General features: G+C 39.7%; 1 protein-coding gene across 1 annotated transcript in view; it reads right to left on the bottom strand.

The window, feature by feature from the left end:
• ttn.1 (titin, tandem duplicate 1) overlaps nucleotides 1–19624 on the bottom strand; it is a 141288-nt gene that overhangs the window by 51915 nt on the left and 69749 nt on the right. The window contains exons 114-155 of the mRNA XM_056465823.1: nucleotides 19382–19568; nucleotides 19170–19285; nucleotides 18790–19089; nucleotides 17928–18227; nucleotides 17740–17845; nucleotides 17431–17627; nucleotides 17012–17317; nucleotides 16645–16923; nucleotides 16243–16542; nucleotides 15827–16129; nucleotides 15339–15716; nucleotides 14947–15249; nucleotides 14563–14862; nucleotides 13972–14268; nucleotides 13533–13817; nucleotides 13108–13401; nucleotides 12730–13029; nucleotides 12340–12648; nucleotides 11940–12130; nucleotides 11406–11835; nucleotides 11010–11318; nucleotides 10720–10901; nucleotides 10503–10632; nucleotides 10071–10370; nucleotides 9671–9988; nucleotides 9292–9588; nucleotides 8904–9203; nucleotides 8185–8499; nucleotides 7950–8098; nucleotides 7717–7867; nucleotides 7316–7597; nucleotides 6902–7204; nucleotides 6473–6775; nucleotides 6102–6383; nucleotides 5676–5975; nucleotides 5303–5605; nucleotides 4893–5201; nucleotides 4427–4708; nucleotides 4029–4328; nucleotides 3636–3929; nucleotides 555–3524; nucleotides 163–483 (exon numbers count right to left, since the gene is read on the bottom strand). Of these exons, the coding sequence (XP_056321798.1) occupies nucleotides 163–483; nucleotides 555–3524; nucleotides 3636–3929; nucleotides 4029–4328; nucleotides 4427–4708; nucleotides 4893–5201; nucleotides 5303–5605; nucleotides 5676–5975; nucleotides 6102–6383; nucleotides 6473–6775; nucleotides 6902–7204; nucleotides 7316–7597; nucleotides 7717–7867; nucleotides 7950–8098; nucleotides 8185–8499; nucleotides 8904–9203; nucleotides 9292–9588; nucleotides 9671–9988; nucleotides 10071–10370; nucleotides 10503–10632; nucleotides 10720–10901; nucleotides 11010–11318; nucleotides 11406–11835; nucleotides 11940–12130; nucleotides 12340–12648; nucleotides 12730–13029; nucleotides 13108–13401; nucleotides 13533–13817; nucleotides 13972–14268; nucleotides 14563–14862; nucleotides 14947–15249; nucleotides 15339–15716; nucleotides 15827–16129; nucleotides 16243–16542; nucleotides 16645–16923; nucleotides 17012–17317; nucleotides 17431–17627; nucleotides 17740–17845; nucleotides 17928–18227; nucleotides 18790–19089; nucleotides 19170–19285; nucleotides 19382–19568 (14181 nt within the window). The remainder of the gene's footprint in view (nucleotides 1–162; nucleotides 484–554; nucleotides 3525–3635; nucleotides 3930–4028; nucleotides 4329–4426; nucleotides 4709–4892; nucleotides 5202–5302; nucleotides 5606–5675; nucleotides 5976–6101; nucleotides 6384–6472; nucleotides 6776–6901; nucleotides 7205–7315; nucleotides 7598–7716; nucleotides 7868–7949; nucleotides 8099–8184; nucleotides 8500–8903; nucleotides 9204–9291; nucleotides 9589–9670; nucleotides 9989–10070; nucleotides 10371–10502; nucleotides 10633–10719; nucleotides 10902–11009; nucleotides 11319–11405; nucleotides 11836–11939; nucleotides 12131–12339; nucleotides 12649–12729; nucleotides 13030–13107; nucleotides 13402–13532; nucleotides 13818–13971; nucleotides 14269–14562; nucleotides 14863–14946; nucleotides 15250–15338; nucleotides 15717–15826; nucleotides 16130–16242; nucleotides 16543–16644; nucleotides 16924–17011; nucleotides 17318–17430; nucleotides 17628–17739; nucleotides 17846–17927; nucleotides 18228–18789; nucleotides 19090–19169; nucleotides 19286–19381; nucleotides 19569–19624) is intronic.

Raw genomic sequence — 19624 nt, forward strand, 5'->3', positions numbered from 1 at the left:
TGTGGTTTCATGCACTCCCCCCATCTTCAATTCCCGCCGGGACCAGGAATCGAACCTGAAACCTTTCCATTACAATTCCAACTCCCTAACCATTAATCCTCCCCAACTGAATTAGAAATTAATGTTGAGTAAAAAATGTAAAGAAAAGTCAAGTAAACTCACCCAAGACTTCTCTTGGTGTGACAGCTCCCTCAAGATTAGTTGGCTGACTCAAGCCAACCTGATTTTGTGCTGACACACGGAATTCATATTCAAGCTTCTCGTCCAGGCTAGAGACTGTGAATTCTGTTCCAATCAACTGCGCAGCAACGTTGCATCTTTTCCAACCCTCATCCCCCTTCTTTCCTGTACCCTTGACTCTGATCTCAACAACATATCCAATAAGAGGAGCACCTCCATCATATGTAGGCTTTGTCCATGCAAGAGTAATTGATGTCTTTGAGCTGTCAGTAACCTTTAAGTTACTAACAGGACCAGGAGGCTCTGCAAAAAGAAGAACAATAAAAATGGGACTGACCAAATATTTGACCAAATATTTGACTGACTGGACATACCAACTGGATCTCTTGCAGTGAATGATCTGGATGGCTTGCTTGCATCACCAACTCCAATTTCATTTTCAGCCTTGACACGGAACTGGTATTCATGATTTGGTAGTAAACTTGTAACTGTCATTTGTGTCCCTGCAATTGGAGATTTAACAACAGGAGCCCACCGAATGGCATGTTCTTCTTTTTTCTCAAGAATATAACCAGTGATAGGTTTCCCTCCATCGTTATCAGGGGAGCACCACATTACAACCATTGTGTCTTTTGTAATTTTTGTCACTTCTGGAGCATCAGGAGCACCTGGTCTACTAAACTGGGTCCTTGCAACAACAGACTCGGATTCAACAGCAGGGCCAGCACCCATCTTGTTTTCAGCTCTCACACGGAATATGTATTCATTGCCTTCAATAAGTCGCGTAACTTTAGCTGAGTTGGTAATTATAGCAGCTGAATGAATTGACCATACTCCTCTCTTTGTTTCACATTTTTCAATAATGTAGTTGTAAATCTCACAACCACCATCATCTTCTGGTATCTCCCATGCAAGCTTGCACCTGTCAATGGAAATATCTGAAACTTTCAAGTCTCTAATAGGGCCTGGTCTATCAAGAACATTCACCTTGGCCTCAGCAGAACAGGTTCCAGCAGCATTTGTTGCAGTGATTATGTATTTTCCAGTATCCCCACGTCTTGAATTTGAGAGTAGTAATTTTGTGAAGTTGGTGCCAGTTTCAACCTGCACTCTTGGGCTTTTGGTGATATCTCTAGTGTCACTTTCTTTAGACCATTTAACATCAGGCTGAGGTTTTCCTATAAGCTCTGCCTCAATTGCAACTGCATCTCCTGCTTTAACAACAAGAGTACCAACCATTTTGACTTTAAGCTCTGGCTGAACAAGTTCCTCCTTTACAAGAACTTCAGCTGTTGTCACCCAGTTACTCTCTCCACCCTCATTCTTAGTTTGAACTCTAAATTGATAAATTTGGTTCTCAATACATCTGTCAGCCATGAAATAGGTTTCTTTGATAGCACCCTTGTGTAATCTTTCCCACTCATCTGCTTCTTTAGGCTTCTTTTCAATATGGTAAGCAAGGTTACGACTACCACCATCATAGTCTGGTTTCTTCCATTTAAGGAAGACAAATGTTTTGCCAATTTCAGTGATTTGGAAGTTCTCTGGTTCACCAGGTTTCTCAACTGGGTCAACGGCAAGGACTGGTGTTTTGGATTCTGTTGGTGGACCAGCTCCAATTTTATTCTCTGCACTCACACGGAAGAAATATTCACAATTCTGAACAAGTGGAGCTTTGACAAGTCGTTTGGTGCAGTCAGACGTTACAACTGTCCACCCTCTTTGACTTGGTTGTCTGCACTCAATTATGTAATTAGTAATTTCAGTGCCACCATTATCTTCAGGATTTTCCCAGGATACCATACATGAATCTTTAGTCACATAAGCAACCTTCAAATTCTGACAGGCTCCAGGAATATCAAGCACATTGACTATAATTGTAGCTTGTGCTTGACCACTGCTGTTCTTTGCCTGAATTGCATATTTTCCATAATCAGCTCTAACAGCTTCCTGAATTACCAGCTCAACAAGAGGGAAGTTATTGTTCATTTCAGTGCGTTTATCTCTGCCTAAAACTCTTGCATCTTTAGTCCAAGTGATTTCAGGATCAGGTCTGCCCTTGACACGGGTCACAAGGTTGATGATCTGGCCTGCTCTTACTGTTAAGAGGTCACGACAAGCAACATCAACCGTCACCTCAGGAGGAACAAGAATGTCCTTGGCAAGCACAGTTTCAGTGAGTTCTCTTGGCTCACCATCTCCAACTTTGTTTGAAGCTTTAATACGGAATCTGTATTCTATGCCTTCACTAAGACCAGGTACTCTAAATGCACAGAACTTAATTAGATCCTTGTTTATTTTATCCCACTGTGCAGAACCTGATTTCTGGCATTCAACAACATAGCCTAGGATAGGGCTGCCACCATCTCGGGAAGGTTTGGTCCATACCAAATCTGCATATGACTTGCTCCAGTCCTTCAGCTTAATGTTACTGGGAGGCCCCGGAGGAGTAATTGGACGTTTTGCTTTCATTGGGTCTGATGGATATGAAGGCTCACTTACACCAGCAACATTTTCAGCAAATATTCTGAATTCATAGCTGTTGCCCTCAAACAGACCACAAACCCTGTATCTTATATCCAACACTGGTGTTTTATTTACACGAATCCATTTTCCGGTCATCTCCCTGCGTTCAACTATATAGCCACTTACAGGACTTCCACCATCTGTTTCTGGTTCGGCCCATGATACTGTTACAGCATTTTCTGTAATATCAGAACATGTTGGTTGGCCAGGAGGACCTGGTGGATCAAACATTTGCTTGGCAATAGTAGGGGGACTTTCAAGTCCAGCACCAATGCCAATTTTGTTCTCAGCACGTACACGCACAATATATTCACGCCCCTTTTCCAAACGAGGAATTTTAGCCTTTGTGCTGGTACCTCCAGAACTTACTACTGACCATGGTTCCCAAGGCTTTTTGACATCCTTCTTCTCTACAACATAGCTCATCAATGGTGAACCACCATCATCTTTTGGTGCACGCCACTGGATTATCATATGATCAGGAGTAACTTCAAGGATATTTACAGGGCCAACTGGAGCAGATGGAACATCAAGGACTGTGACATGAAGAGCAACAGACTTGCTTCCAGCAGGGTTTGATACAGTAAGACTATACTCTCCGCTGTCAGTTCTGGCACATTCACTAATAGCCAATGTTGTTGAATTTCCTTCAGTAACAATCTTAAATTTGCCTTCAGTTTTAAGCTCATTTCCTTCACTTTGCCACTTGGCTGTTGGAGTTGGGATTCCTAACATGACTGCTGGGAGGAGTATTGTACTGCCTGCCTTAACAACAAGGCCTTCAATAAGCTTCACATCCACTTCAATAGTTGGAGCCACTGAAAAATAAAATAGTTGATGTATTATAGCATCATAAAATGTAATTATATGTTGTCAATTACATTTTTTTTTATTTAAAAATAAGATGATATAATAACATATTGTCTTACAGGTTTTCTCCTGACACGTTATTGGCACACTGGTGTCTGGACGACTAATGCCAATAGCATTTTGTGATTTTACTCGGAATCTGTAGGTTTTGCCCTCCACGAGACCAGTAACATGGCACTGAGGATTACTGACAGTCTTGAAGGTAACCCAGTCAGTGGCACCTTCTTCTTGATGCTCAACAATAAATCCAGTGATCTCACTTCCACCTGTGCGATCAGGCCACTCCCACTGAAGCCACACTTCAGTTTTGTCTGCATCCACATGATGCAGATTCTTAGGTGGACCAGGGGGATCTTTATATGCAAATTAAAAATGCAAATTAATTTAAATATTTAAATATAAAAAAAATAAATAAATAAATACATGTTAAATACTAAAGAATGAATACTTACATAGAGGATCAACTGCCTTGATAGGTTTGTTAGTTTCAACAAATGCACTCCGGCCAAATTGATTCTCAGCTGCAACTCTGAAGAGATACTGAATTCCCTCCATCAGATACTGAGCCATGAGGCTAAGTTTCTTAGATGCAGCACATACTGGAACCCAGTTCTCAGCTGCTACATCTTTCTTTTGCACAACATAGTGGGAAATCACAGCCCCGCCATCATCTTCTGGCTTTTGCCATGTCAGGTAAGCTGATTCACTTGTGATTTCAGAGATGGCAAGATTCCTTGGAGGTCCAGGTTTATCTAGATCAAAAAGAGAAACAGTCATCATGGTGCCACAATTGTTTAAATTTACAGTACACACAGAGTGTATAGTGCATAAGTATAATTTTTAAAAATACCAAGAGCAAGAACAGAGCATGTAGCAGATTTCGATCCAGCTGCGTTCTGAATAGTGATGGTATAATTGCCACTGTCAGCACGGGTACACTTCTTAATGTGAAGTTTGCTTCCGGTTGCTGTGACCTCAATAAGGCAATGGGCAGGAACTTCACCATCATTCTTTTTCCAAGAGACAGTGGGAATTGGCATGCCTTTAATTGTAGCACTGAGTGTAATATCTGTCCCAACCATGGCAAGGTGGTCACGTGCCATATTGGCATGTAACAACAACTCTGGCTCCTCTGCATAAAAATTCAGATTAGAAAGTTAGAAAAATGAATGATGATGTAACTATGAAATTTAAATATAACTGGTTCCAATTACATTCATAGGTAATTGCTTTTATTTATAGTTATAAAACAGCTACCCTTCAGTATTCATATTATGTATATTAATATGTAAAAAATTAAATAAAGAAGAAATTACCAAGTCTGTCATGAACTTTTACTGGTTCCTTGACATATGCAGGCTCAGATTTTCCAGCTGCATTTACTGCCATAATTCTGAACTGAAACTCTCCACCTTCTGGTAGATTTGTAACAACAAACTTGGTGTCTGGGCATGATTCAGGAGTTTCATTTGCCCGGATCCATTCGATTGCACCTGGCTTCTGATACTCGATCAAGTAACCAAAAATTTTGCCTTTACCATCATGACGGGGAACTCGCCATGACAAACTCACAGAATCTTTAGTCTTGTCAACAGCTTCAGGCAAAACAGGTGGGCTTGGCAGGACTAGTAAAGAATTGAATTGAATAAATTAATAAAGAACAATAAAAATAATTAATTCCTGATTTGTATTTACAAAATTAAATCATCGAAACTTTAAGACTTACCAATGGGATCCTTAGCAAGAATAGGTTTACTTGGAACACTAGGATCTCCAGTGCCAATTTCATTTTCTGCTGTTACACGGAATTCATATTCACAGCCTTCAACAAGTTCTTGTACCCTATACTGTGTAGCAGGGTAGATTAGATCTCTCGTTGCACGAGACCATCTCTTTGCTGAGGGCTCCTTCCTTTCCAAAATATAATTTGTGATGGGCTTTCCACCATCCCGAGGACGGTTCCAAATAACCAGTGCTGAATCATTATAAACCTCCTTTACAGTGGGCTGCTCGGGTGCCTCAGGTACTCCTGTAATTATGTGAAGGATATTAGGAACAAAATACTTTACAGCTTTAATGTTTAATTGTTTTTTACTTACTGAATAAATCTTTAGCTTTCATCTCTTCTGATTCCAGTGGGTCACTTATGCCATACATGTTCTCAGCACTTATTCTTAAAACGTATTCACGGCCCTCTACAAGCTTAGGCACTTTGCAGTGGGTTTTTGTGGTGGCAGATGTTACAGTTGTCCACATGTCCCTGTTTACGTCTCTCTTCTCAATGATGTAGTTAGAAATTTCAGATCCACCATCATCAAGAGGGGGCTTCCAAGAAATGACCATGTAATCTCTGTGAACTTCATCAAAGACAACTGGGCCTTCTGGAGGCAATGGTCGATCTAAAAAAATGCAGAGAATATTCACAGGTAAGATGTGTTGTATGATATTTATCAGAACAATATATGTACTTTTATTTCGCATATTTTATTACTCAGTAAACATTTTCCTAATTTGATGACACTTACCTGCAACTATGACATTACAGATGCCTTTGCGAGCACCAGTACAGTTTTCAACTGTCACACAATATTTGCCACTGTGTCCACGTTGAGCTTTCACAATACCCAGGCACATTGTGGTAAGAGTATTTTTAAACTTTATGTGATTGTCTGCTTTCAGGTCTTTGTCATCCCTTGACCAGGTGACAGATGGGGCTGGTTTTCCAGTGTAACGGCCTTGGAGTGCAAAGCTTTCACCAACTCGCACAACCACTTTATCACGGAAGTCCAGTTCAATTGTAGGGGGTTCTAAAATTGGACAAGATAAGATAAAAGACAAAAAAATCATTATTATTTTAGCAGAGTGAAAAAGAGTTGAAGTTTGAAAAAAAACATACCAAGTTCATCTTTGCATGTAATTGGCTTAGTGGAAAATGATGGTTTGCCCGGTCCAACTTCATTCACTGCACTGACACGGAATTCATATGTGTCGCCTTCACGGAGACCATCGTAAGTGTATCTCCTATCCATCAGTTTGTCTTTAGTAAGTCTGACAAACTTGTCCTTGCCAATCGTGCGTGCTTCAAGAATGTATGATATCACTTCAGATCCTCCATCATTTTTAGGTGGTTTCCAAGTCAGACTAATATAGTCTTTAGTAATAGCAGTCACCTCAAGCTCATCTGGGCGGTCTGGAACATCTAAACACAAAGAGGTCAAATGATGATTTACCACAATCCATGCTGAATATTATTTTAGAGCTGAGTAATTTAGTCATTTAATTTATTTTAAAACAAAGGAAATAATTTAGAATGACAAATACTTACTGATGCGATCTTTAATCACAATTTCACATGCTGTTTGGTTGAAAGGACCTACTCCAATTGCATTTACAGCTGCAACTCTGAAGAAATATGCCTTTTTTAGCACCAGATTATTTACTACAGCATTTTGTCTTCCAGCTGTGTAGGAGCAAGAAGTCCAAGCCTTGCGCTCAGCTTCACGTTTCTCAATTATGTAGTTGGAGATGGCAGATCCACCATCATCATCGGGGAAAAACCAGTTCAACTTGCATGATTCACTTGTAAGATTTTCTGCTGTGAATGGTACACCCACTGGACCAGGGACATCTGAAGAAGCAAAATAAGACAAGGAAATGTAATTTTTGTAATGCCTCTTTTTCAATTTAATGTGTGGACTATTTGTAATTATGTACCTTTTACTCTATCATTCGCACTTACCAAGTACTTCAACAATGACAGACTTCTTCACCTCTCCTCCATCATTTTTGGCTGTTATTGTATAAACACCTCGTTGTGCTCTAGTACAGTCTTTAATTACCATCGAGCAGCTGATTGAGGTCGTTTCAATGACAGCTTCTGATGGGACTGGGTATTCACCTCTGCTCCATGTTATCACAGGGGGAGGTTGGCCTGACACGTAAGCCAGGATACGAATAACACCTCCAGCATGAATAACCATCTTTTCCTTTACTGAAACATCCAGCTCAAGGACTGGCAAAACTGAAATAACAATTGTTAAATTAAATTCAAAATGCATATAAATCACTAGGCTTTTGTTCTCTCACACCAACAATTAAATAAGACTTAGTTCAGTTAAATATTGAATTGCTGAGACTTACTTATACGGTCCTTCATTTCAAGAGCATCAGCAACTTCACCTGGTTCACCCAGACCAGCAGCATTCAATGCAATGACTCTGAACTTAAACCATGCATTCTCTTTCAGTCCAGCGATCACAAATTTAGTTCCTCTAACTTCCTTGTCTTTGGCCTGTAACAGAGTATTTTATTGATTGTGTAACTATATGAAAAGTATACCTTTTTTGCGAAAATGTTAATGTTCAGAAACAGACCTTAACCCATGCTTCTGTGCCCTCCTCTTTGTATTCAACAAAGTATCCAATTATCTTTGAACCCCCATCCTTCAAAGGTGGAATCCATTCCAAGTCTGCTGTAGTCTTTGTCCAGTCTGTGACTTTAGGAGTTGGAGGAGAAGGAGGAGCTGCAAAAAAACAATTTGTCATAGTGTGAGAGCACGTTTTTAAAAATATTTCAGCTACGGAATCTCAAAATGAATGCTTCTCCTACCTATAGGTTCTCTGGCAAATGTTGGTTCAGATGGCTCACTTGGAGGTCCAACTCCTGCTGCATTAATTGCACTTACACGGAACAAATACTGAGAACCCTCAATGAGTCCTGTGACTCTGTGAGACACACCCATTGGCATGGGTCGGACTGGATCACGAGTTACTCTGCTCCAGCGTTTAGATGTAGTTTCTTTACGCTCAAGCCAATAACCTGTGATAGGACTGCCTCCATCGGACTCTGGCTCTTCCCAATTCACAGTCATGGAGTCTATTGTGACGCTAGAAATTGTTGGCTTCTCGCATTGGCCAGGTGGCACTTTAAAAACACATAACATAATCAAAGTTATGAAGTAAAATAAATGTAATCTTAACATACAGCATATTTTTAGAGGGATAGTTCATCCAAAAAAAAATTTACTCACACCTTTGTATTCTGTAGAACACTAAAGATGATTTGGAAGAAAGCTAGAATCATGTAACAATGTAATCAATAATCCAGTAAGTTCCTTAGTAGGAAAAACAAATAATTTGAAAGTGACTGGTTTTATATTTACAGCTTTATTTAAATTATCTTCTTTTGTATTCAGTAGAAGAAATCAAGTCAAGCATGTTTGAAACAAGTGAAGGGTGAGTAAATAATGAAAGGATTTTGATCTTTTTGAATGAACTGTTCCATTAGCACCTTCCATAGCATCTTTAAAGGTGTGAATGTATACTTACTAAACACATTTCTGGCTACTTCAGGTTCACTGTCAAGAGGATCACCAACACCATATTTGTTTTGAGCCCTAATCCGAAAAATGTACTCATGACCTGGCATTAGATTCTCAATTGTATATATTCTCTCTTTGGGTTCACTAGTGACAGGTATCCAAGTCTTCCTGTTGACAACACGCCTCTCAATGGTGTAGTTTGTAATTTTAGAGCCACCATCATCTTTCGGAGGCAACCATGACAGTGTTATCTGTTCAGCACGAATTTCCTCAAATTTGATGGGTGCAGATGGAGCCCCAGGACGTCCTGTTTTAAAAGAAGAGAGTCGTTATGTCTTCATATATAAACAAAAACAGTTATGTCTTATATAAACAAAATGGTGACTGAAATTTACCTAGAACATTAAGCCTCATTTCCTTTGAAACAGTGCCAAGGCTATTGCTAGCTGTAAGTGTGTAGAGGCCAGTATCTGAGCGTTTGCCTTGCTGGATCAACAGTGTGCAGCTATCGTCAGCCACAAGCTTGTTGATGTGCTCATTATATTCAACGTCAACCTTGTTTTCACCCTTGTGAGGTGGAGCCTTTTGCCACGTGAGAGTTGGGAATGGGCATCCCTTAATCTTGGCAACAATATGGACATCTGTGCCCTGTTCAACCTCCATGAATTCTGGAAGCTCAATGAAAGGTGCTCCTGAAAGTGAACAAGGAAGATTGGTATTAAATGCAACTCTCAGACTCGTTCAATTAGTTTGCATGTATTGTTCAGTACATACTGTTCTGATCTTTAACAATAATTGGCCCTGCTGTAGAGGATGGTCTGCTTGCACCAATTTCATTCACAGCCTTAACACGGAATTCATATTCAGCTCCTTCATGAAGATCCTCCACTTTAAAAGTAGTGGTATCAATATCACGGCGGTTACACTGTCTCCAGGACTCTTGTTGGTTTCCACTGCTATCCCACCACAAACGCTCAACATTGTAGTGAGTCACAGGTGCACCACCATCATTCTTAGGTGGCTTCCATGTCAGAGTCACAATGCCCTTGGATACATCTATGATTTTGACTCTTATGGGAGGATCAGGAGGATCTGCAAAACATATGTATTTTTTATAGTTTGGATGAACTATTTGAAGCATTTTGATTGAGACTTATTTACAAAATATGCTTACGAATGGGATCCCTGGCCATAGTCCCCTGAATAGTTGTGGTATGGGGCCCAAAACCAAAGCGGTTCTCAGCTCTTATGCGGAACAAGTATTCTTGCCCTTCAATAAGGTCTGGCACAACTAAAGACTGTGTTGTGCAAGCTGGGTTGACTTTTGTCCAAGCCTTTCCTTCAACAGTCTTTTTCTCAATAAAGTAGCTCTTAATTCTGTCACCACCATCACAGTCTGGAGGCTTCCAGCTCAGTCTACATGTACCACGTGTGATGTCACTTATTGTGATGTCTTTAGGAGCTCCAGGCAAATCTAGACACATGAGGCACATTAGGTGATATACTTTAATACATAATTTAAGACATATGCATTGTAAGGATGTTGCTACTGTTTTAGTTTTTAATGTTTCAGAATTTTAGGAAATTCATATTCAATGTTGCTTACCAAGCACATTCACGCGAACTTTAACGATTTTAGTGCCAGCCTGGTTATTGGCAGTGATGATGTATCGCCCAGAGTGGTTTAATTTACTTTCAGGGATTGTCACTACTGATGTTGTATCACTGGATGATATCTGCAAAGTTTAAAGACAAAATGTATTGTATAAAAAATGCAAGTTTGTTTGAGCTCTGTGTCTTGAAAAAAGAGAGACTTATCCTACATCTGAATCCACTGGCAGAGTGTGACGCTCATTCTTTTTCTCTGATGGGGCAGTTCCATCAAACTCCCAGGTCACATTTGGAAGAGGTTTACCAGAAATGGTGGCTGGAATCTTTAGGGTTGTTCCAGCACGACAGTTCAGAAGCTCCTGAGATGTGACATCGATGGTAATGACAGGTTCCTCTGTGAACATATCAATCAAATATATATTTAATCACATATTACTTTCTACATGTATGTTTTAAATATTATTCTGTAATACTGAAACATGTGTACACAGCAGTAAATTACCCAGAATATCCTGTACGATTATATCAGAAGTTCTGGGACTTGGCTCAGATTCACCAGCAGCATTGACAGCAACAATCCTGAACCTGCATTTCTTATTTTCTTTAAGCCCAGGCACAGTATAGGAATTAGTCAGGATCAGCTTGTCTGGTGTATTGATCCTTTTCCACTCATGTGAACCTTCATCCTGAACTTCAACAATGTAACCCTTTATTGGACTTCCTCCATCTCTATCTGGTGGGGTCCAAGAAAGACTCACGCTGCTTGGGGATTTGTCTGTTACTACAGGTGCTGGTGGTTGACTTGGTGGGTCTACAGGTAATATTTAAACATGCAGAATTTTATTTATTATTATGATCTGGAATTCATATTCAGATCAGCATCAGAATGATTACTTACTTCTTGGATCAAGTGCAAACACACACTCTGTGGCTTCGCTGGGAGGTCCAACACCAGCTGCATTCTGAGCCATCACTCGGAACTTGTACTCTGCACCCTCAATAAGGTGCAGCACATTGTATTCCAGGCCCTTGACGGCTGGTTTTGTTACTGGTGCCCTATTAACACGACTCCAGTATACAGCACCACGCTCTCTCTTTTCAAGCCAGTAGCCTTGAATGGTTGAGCCACCATTGTCCTTTGGAGGCTCCCAAGTGACCACCATGGATGAGCGAGTGTGGCTAATAATCCTTGGCCTCTGGGGTGGCCCAGGAAGACCAAATGGATCTTTGAGGACAACCTTTTCTGATTCACAACCATCACTGACTCCGTATTTGTTCTCGGCTTTGATTTGGAACTGGTAAGTACCATAGGCCTCCAACTTGTACACCTTCAAAAATGGATGAAATAAAAAAATGAGAATTGCAAGTACATAGCACAGTCTTATTTTGATAGGCACACTCTCAAATGAACAAGATTAATAATATTATTAACCCCATATCGTCTATCCATGATGCAGCATGTCAGCTGATCCCAGTCAGACTTCTTTTTACTGGCATCTCTTTTCTCGATGATGTAGTTGGTAAGATCGCTTCCACCATTGTCCTCTGGAGCATCCCAGGTAAGGTAGCAAGACTCAGCTTTGATGTCAGACACCACAATGTTTCTTGGTGGCAATGGGCGATCTAGAGAAACGGTAATACTACAGTTAAGACATCCCATCAATGCATCAAAATGATAATCTAATACAATCACTTTAAGTAGAGTTGTTCTCTCAGAAACTTAATTACTAGAAGTATGATATAAGTACTGTACAATGAAACCTCCAAAACTTCCCCAATAGTAGAAAATTTGCAAGCTCAAGTAAATATGGACACTGAATGACAAGCCTTACCCAAGATATCCACTCGCATTGTGCGTTGCCCTACTCCACGGGTATTTGTAGCAGTTAGCGTGTACATGCCTGTATCTTGTCTTACAGATTCAGGAATGCCAATTTTAGTATTGATAGTTTGTCTGTTAATCTCCTCCGATTCCAATGTCATTGTCTCAGTGGGTTGGTCAATAACTACTCCATTCTTTGTCCACTCAAAAGTAGGCAAGGGTAAGCCAACAATTTCAGCAGGAATTTCAATAGCTGCTCCTTTCTTGACAATAATTGCATCACTCTTGAAGAATTTCATCCACTTAACAGTAGGTGAATCTAAAATAAAGGACAAAAATAATTGTATATACATATGTTTAAAAGTTATGAATGACTTGTATTATATGGAGTGATACGTACGTTCATCTTCCTGGATATTGACACTGATTGCTTTGGATGGTTCTCCATTACCAACCTCATTGACAGCTTTCACTCTGAAGTCAAACATCATGTTCTCAGTCAGATTTTCCAATGTGATGGTGAGGTCTTTGCAAAGATTGCGGTTAGCAACATCATATTCATTGCTGTCTTGTCTCATCTTTTCAATATAGTAGCCTATGATTGGAGAACCACCATCGCTACGTGGAGCTTCCCATGTCAGAGTAATGGTATTCTTAGTCCTTTCAGTGTAGCGCAATTTGTCAGGGGCAGATGGAACTCCTAAGATGTAATAAAACAAATAATTTTAATATATAATTGTGCAAGATTTGAATTCTATAAGCATTCTGTTGTATTTACCTTTGGGGTCCACTGCTAAAACAGGGCCAAGTTCAACAGGAGCACCAAGGCCAAACTTGTTCCTTGCAACCACACGGAACATGTATTCTTCTCCATCAAGAAGACCAACAATGTCACATTTGCAAGCAGCAACTTCTAGGGGTTGTCTGTAAATGTGCATTTTGGCATCCTTTCTCTCAACAACATAACCCATGATGTCACTTCCACCATTATCCAAAGGATCTGACCAGGTCAGTGAAATCATCTTCTTGTTCACATTAACTGTCTTAAAATCAACCACTGGTCCAGGAACATCTTTAGTACAAACAAATATAAGAAAACACCGCAAAGATTACATTTTAAGAATGAAAAGTAAATAATTTGACATAATAAACAAGAATAAAGCAGGAATAACAGGAGAAATTAAAATAATCTCCATCACATACCCATCACATCCACCTTAACAGAGACAGACTTGGTTCCACTAGGGTTTGTACCAGTGATCTGGTATATGCCATGGTCAGTTCTTAAAGCTTTTTTGATGCTTAAAGTGCTGCTTTTTATTTCTGCATCAATAACTACATGTTCCTTGTCTGGCTCTGCACCATCCTTTGTCCACTTAACCTCTGGTACAGGTCGTCCAGTAACAACAGCAGGGAGACGCAATGTTTCTCCAGCTCTAATGATGACTCCATTCCTTACAGAGATATCAAACTCAACTCCTGGAGCCTCTGTTAAATTGATTCAGATATAAAATTTAAGTGAAATTCCTTTACAACAGGTTTAACGTTAGTCACGTAAGATAAAAAATAATGAAAAAGAATAGCATTCAAGAACTAACATCAGTTCCCTTTATTGGACTTAAGATGCTTTTTTTCAACATACCTTCAGGTTCTTTGGCCTGAACAGGTTCTGTCATGCCTGGGGCTCCATGCCCACCTTCATTTACAGCATACACACGAAGGTTATAATCAGCTCCCTCAGTTAGTCCAGTTACAGTGTACTTGCGGTCTTTGCATCTAAACTCAGTGCAGCGGACCCAGTCCTTCTCTCCAACCAGACAGCGCTCAACATGATACCCAAGGATTTCTCCACCACCATTGTACAATGGAGGTTGCCAACTGATATCAATAGTTGTATTTGTGACATCAACAATTTTTGGTACAGGTGGGCCAGGGGGCACTGCAAAATAGGTGCATTTACAAGTATAATTCAGATAAAACCAATTTTATTTACTCGTTTTAACGAAACTTCTATAAACACAGAATGTGCTATGCAAGAAAAGTCCATTGTCACTACTGTCACTACTGGTCACATAGGTGCATTATGCTCATTAACTCTATGAATAATATCCACACAAACTAAGCCACCAAAACTAATAACTAATACAAAAAATATGTTGATAATGTAAAAATGATAAAATTACAAATAAACATTTAAACCAATTGTGACAATGAAAAAAAAACTCATGCTTACATATTGGATCCATTGCTGCCTGGGGGTCAGTTGGTACACTGAATTCTCCTGGGCCAGCTAAGTTTTCAGCACAGACCCTGAAGACGTAGACAAGGCCTTCCATAAGACCCTCAACCTTAACATTCAATGCACTCAAAAGATTGCTGTTCACTCTGATCCAGTATTTGCTGTTGACTTCACGTCTCTCAACCCAGTAGCCCAAGATGGGGCTACCATTGTCCTTTGGCTCATGCCAGCTAAGAGCAACTGTGCTAGAGGTGACCTCTCCAATTCTTGGCATGTTGGGAGCATCAGGTGGTTCTAAAAAAAAACATTTAAAAAAATCAATAAACTGTAACATAGGCCAGCAACTGGTACAAATGTAGAGCTAAAATACAGTTTTACCAAATTGATTCTTTGCAACAAGTGGTTCAGAGTAGCATGGATGTCCACATCCAAACTTGTTTTCAGCGGTGACTCTGAAGATGTACTCTTTTCCTTCAATAAGCTTGGTTACAGGGTAATTGTATCCCTTGTGGGTCGAGGTCACAGTTACCCATCCAATATCATCAGTAGTGTTGTCTTTCTTTTCCAGTATGTAGTTGATGATCTCACTACCTCCATCATCAAGAGGTGCATCCCAGGTGCAAACAACTGAGGTGTTCCTGATCTCATCAAATCCAAAGTTGACAGGGGGGCCAGGCTTATCTGTAAGTTTTAACAAATATTAATAAATAAATATATTAGTTGAATACATGGTTCAGGAGAAATGCATAGTTGTTTCATAAGTCACTTACCAAGAACATTGACATCACAAGATGCTGTTGCAAAACCATGGGCATTCTCAACTCTAATAGTGAAATTTCCATGGTCAGTTCTGATGGCATCACGCACCATTAGTGCAGTCTCACCCTTTTTGGTTTGTTCATATGACAGGCGATCTAAAAGTGGTGGATGGAATTCTTCTTCTGGTTCAGGTTGAACAGACTTCTTTTTCTTCTTCACAATTTCTGGTTTCTTCTTAGCTGGTGGCTGCCTGACATTTTCATCATTTCTAAGCCATGTCACAGTTGGGTAGGGAGAACCAGATATGTAAGCATCCAATCTAATCTCCTCTCCCTTTTTGATACTAAGGCCAGATGCAATGCGGGCAAAGAGTGTTACTTTTGGTGGATCTAAAGCAGAGATACAAAACAAAATATATAATGTTTTACTTGACAGACCAAAACATAAGCAAAATCAAAAATATGCATACTCTAAATGGAACTCTAATATAGTGACATACCAACAGGATCAGCAGCCATAATCAGTGGTGTACTGCGAGATGGGTCACTTGCACCAGCAATGTTTTCTGCACGGACACGGAACTGGTATTCTTTTCCTTCTGTCAAGCCAGTGACAGTATAAGAGAACCCAGGCACCAGATTTGGAACACATCTTTCAAATCGGTCACCATCTTTTTCAATCTTCTCAATAATGTACCCTGTGATTGGGCATCCACCATCATATGGTGGTGCCATCCAAGTAACTGTGATTGAATTTGAGGTCGGATTGACTCCTGCAACCTCAATTGGTGGGTCTGGATGTTCTGTATTACAACAATAGTAATAAAATATTTCGTATTAAAACTAATATGACAATATGATCATAGAGAATGATACAACTGCATATAATTGAATAATAAATAAGAATAATACTCACGTTTTTGTTCTTCTATTATGACAGGATTGCGGAGTTCAAGAAATTCGCCACTGCCAATTTTGTTAACAGCCTTCACTCTGAAGTGATATTCACTATTGAGCATAAGATCTTTGACCACAAAGCTTAAAACATTGTCTCCAGACATCACAGGTAAAAATGTCTTCTTCTGAGATTCTCTACGCTCCAGAACATAGTGCAAGATTGGACTACCACCATCATTCTCTGGAGGCTCCCAGGAAATCGTGCAAGAGTTCTTGGTGAGCTCACTGGGAGAGATGTCTTTACATTGTCCAGGCAGGCCTGTTATTGGAAAACATAATGAGGCACAGAGCTCAATTTTGAACTGTACGAATGATAAGTGTGACTTGTGGAATCAGTTCATATAGTTACAAGGTCTCTTACCAATCACTGTTACATTAACAGTGCCAGTTACTGAACCCAGACTATTCTCAAGTGTAACCGTGTACACGCCAGCATCTTCATGTTTGCACTTGAGAAGCTCCAGGTGAACACGATTAAGTTCACAAGTTAATGTCAGCCTGTCTTCAGTCTTCAATTCAGTATCACCCTTTTTCCAGACCATGGATGGTTTTGGTATTGCTCTGTATGGGATTTTTATATCCATCTTCTCACCCTCAACAACTACAATGTCCTGGGTCGCAACATCAATGGTTGGTGCACCTTTGAAATATAAAAAAAAAATAATAAATACCAGTACCAGATCAGAGACAAAATATGAATGTACATATATTAATTGTATAGTCCTTACTATCTGGGTCTTTGGCAAAGACACCATCTGATATTTCAGAGGGATCACTGACTCCAACAGCATTGATAGCACGAACTCTCAGAACATATTTTTTCTCAGGAATTATGCCTTCCTCAGCCTTAAACCTGAGCTCTTTAACAGGGCGAGGATTAATCCTCATCCACTTCTCAGTTTCAGCTTCAGACAGCTCAACATGGTAGCCTGTGATTGGACTTCCTCCATTCTTTTCTGGAACTTTCCATGTAATGTTGATGTGCTCTCTGCTGGCATCAACAATCTTGACTTCAAGTGGAGGAGAAGGTGGACCTAAACAAAATCCATATTAATCAATCCTAATTTTGGGATGCATATACAAATTTATCACTACTTGAACAATAGTATTATTTGTAGTATGTTGTGTAATTAATAACTTAACATACTTATGGCATCCTCAATAGTCATAATAACAGTAGGTTCACTCGGGTGGCCGACTCCAGCTTCATTCTCAGCACGGACCTGGAACTGCACCTCAGTGCCTTCATCAACATCAGTCACCCTGTACTTGCATTCAGGGCCAGATGTCTTTCCAGACTTTACCCAGCGTGTGCCTACTTTCTCCTTCTTCTCAATAACATACCTATGAAAAGAATGATTCATGAGTTTTTTTGTTTAACATTAAACGCCACAAACTCTTCCTTTTGTTTGCATTTTATAAAACTATTAGTTTATTATTTTAAATATATCCTTACTTTGTGATGGGTCTTCCACCATCACTGTTGGGTGGCTCCCATTTCAGATCAACATGTCTCTTGGACACTTCAACAACAGTCAAAGCATATGGTGGTCCAGGGGTTGCTAGAGAAAAAAACAAAAATAATGAATCATTGTAATAAAACATACTATATATACACATTAAGAAGCATGTAGTTTAACTTACTGAAAGTATCCTTGGCCAAAACACTGTCCTCTAGTTCACAGAACTCACTTATGCCAACTGCATTCTCAGCAGCCACACGGAACACATAAAGAGAGCCTTCACTTAGTGGAGTGACAGTATACTTGGTATCTTTCACGGTGGTGTCCACAGCCTGCCAGGTCCTGCGTCTAACGTCTCTTTTCTCAACAACATAGTTGGTGATTGGAGAGCCACCATCACTATCTGGTTCAGTCCACTTAAGGTCACAGTTGATTTTAGTAATGTTAACCACCTCAAGCCAGCGTGGAGGATTTGGAACATCTAGTGAAAAGAGAATAGCAAAAATAATATAATAGTTGAAAAAAGATATGGTGTATCAAAAATCTGAAAATTAAGGTCTGATGTAATTACACTATATAAACCTTAGTATGTACTTTGACCATGTGCACTGAGTATACTGTCTAATTACTATCCTGGTAAATTTAGAAGAAAGAAAAAACATATATATGCTTTAACATATATGGTGCAGATAATTTTTTTATAAGCAGTTGTATTTTAATTTATTTGAAGTATAAATTAAGTGAAGTCTGAATAAGATGAATGTGCATCTAGTTACAGATGTCTAGATGTGTCATTTATTCATTTTCTTTTCGAATTAGTCCCTTTATTAATTCGGGGTCGCCACAGCGGAATGAACCGCCAACTTATCCAGCACGTTTTACGCAGCAGATGCCCTTCCAGCCACAACCCATCTCTGGAAAACATCCATACACACTCTGTCTAGATTTGTTCTTAATTAAATTATCTTTTGACATACAATTAGTTAACTATGACAATTCTGTTTGGACAAATCACTTTTTAAAAATCTTCTTTCAACACTCACAAAGTCTCTCTTTGCAGACAACCGGGTCACTTGGGTCACTAGGTTCACTCTCTCCAGCAACATTGATGGCCTTCACTCTAAAAGAATACTCCTGTTTCTCCATCAGACCCTTCAATGAATGCTCTGTTGTTGGCACATCCTCAGCAACACGGACCCATTCCTCAGTGCCAGTCTTTTGAAGCTCAATTATGTAGGACTCGATCTTAGCACCACCATCATGCTCAGGTCTATTCCACTGCAGGTCTGCTGAAGTCTTTGCAATGTCCTTGACAAATGGTTTTCCAGGAGCCCAGGGAGGATCTAAAACAACATATCAGATTCATTGAGATAATGAAACCTAATTATATAACAATAACAATAAAAATAAAGCCATGGCATACCAATTGGATCCTTGATCAAAACTGGATCAGTCTCAACACTAGGCTTTCCTTGTCCTGCGAGATTCTCAGCCAAAACACGGAACTTGTACTTCTTTTTTGTAGGCAAGCCTTTCACCCTGATAAGGAAACAATATTTTGAGACTTTCTACAGTTTTTAATATTCATTCACCATTTCATTGCACATACAATTTAATTGAATACAATTACTCTACCTGAATGTTGTGTCCTTAATTGGCAGTTTATTACACTTGATCCATTTGTCAGTTTCAGGATCAAACCTCTCAACCCAGTAACCAGTGATGGGACTTCCACCATCTTCATCGGGCTCATACCAAGTCAAAGTAACAGCATCTCTTGTGATATCAGAAGGCTGAACCCTGGTTGGTGCCCCAGGAGTATCTGAGTCATGAAGAAAGATTATTAGTTTTCTTACTAAAGTTTTAGAAATAGAATAA

The sequence above is a fragment of the Danio aesculapii genome, chromosome 9 (genome assembly GCF_903798145.1).
Source record: "Danio aesculapii chromosome 9, fDanAes4.1, whole genome shotgun sequence".
Lineage (NCBI taxonomy): Eukaryota > Metazoa > Chordata > Actinopteri > Cypriniformes > Danionidae > Danio > Danio aesculapii.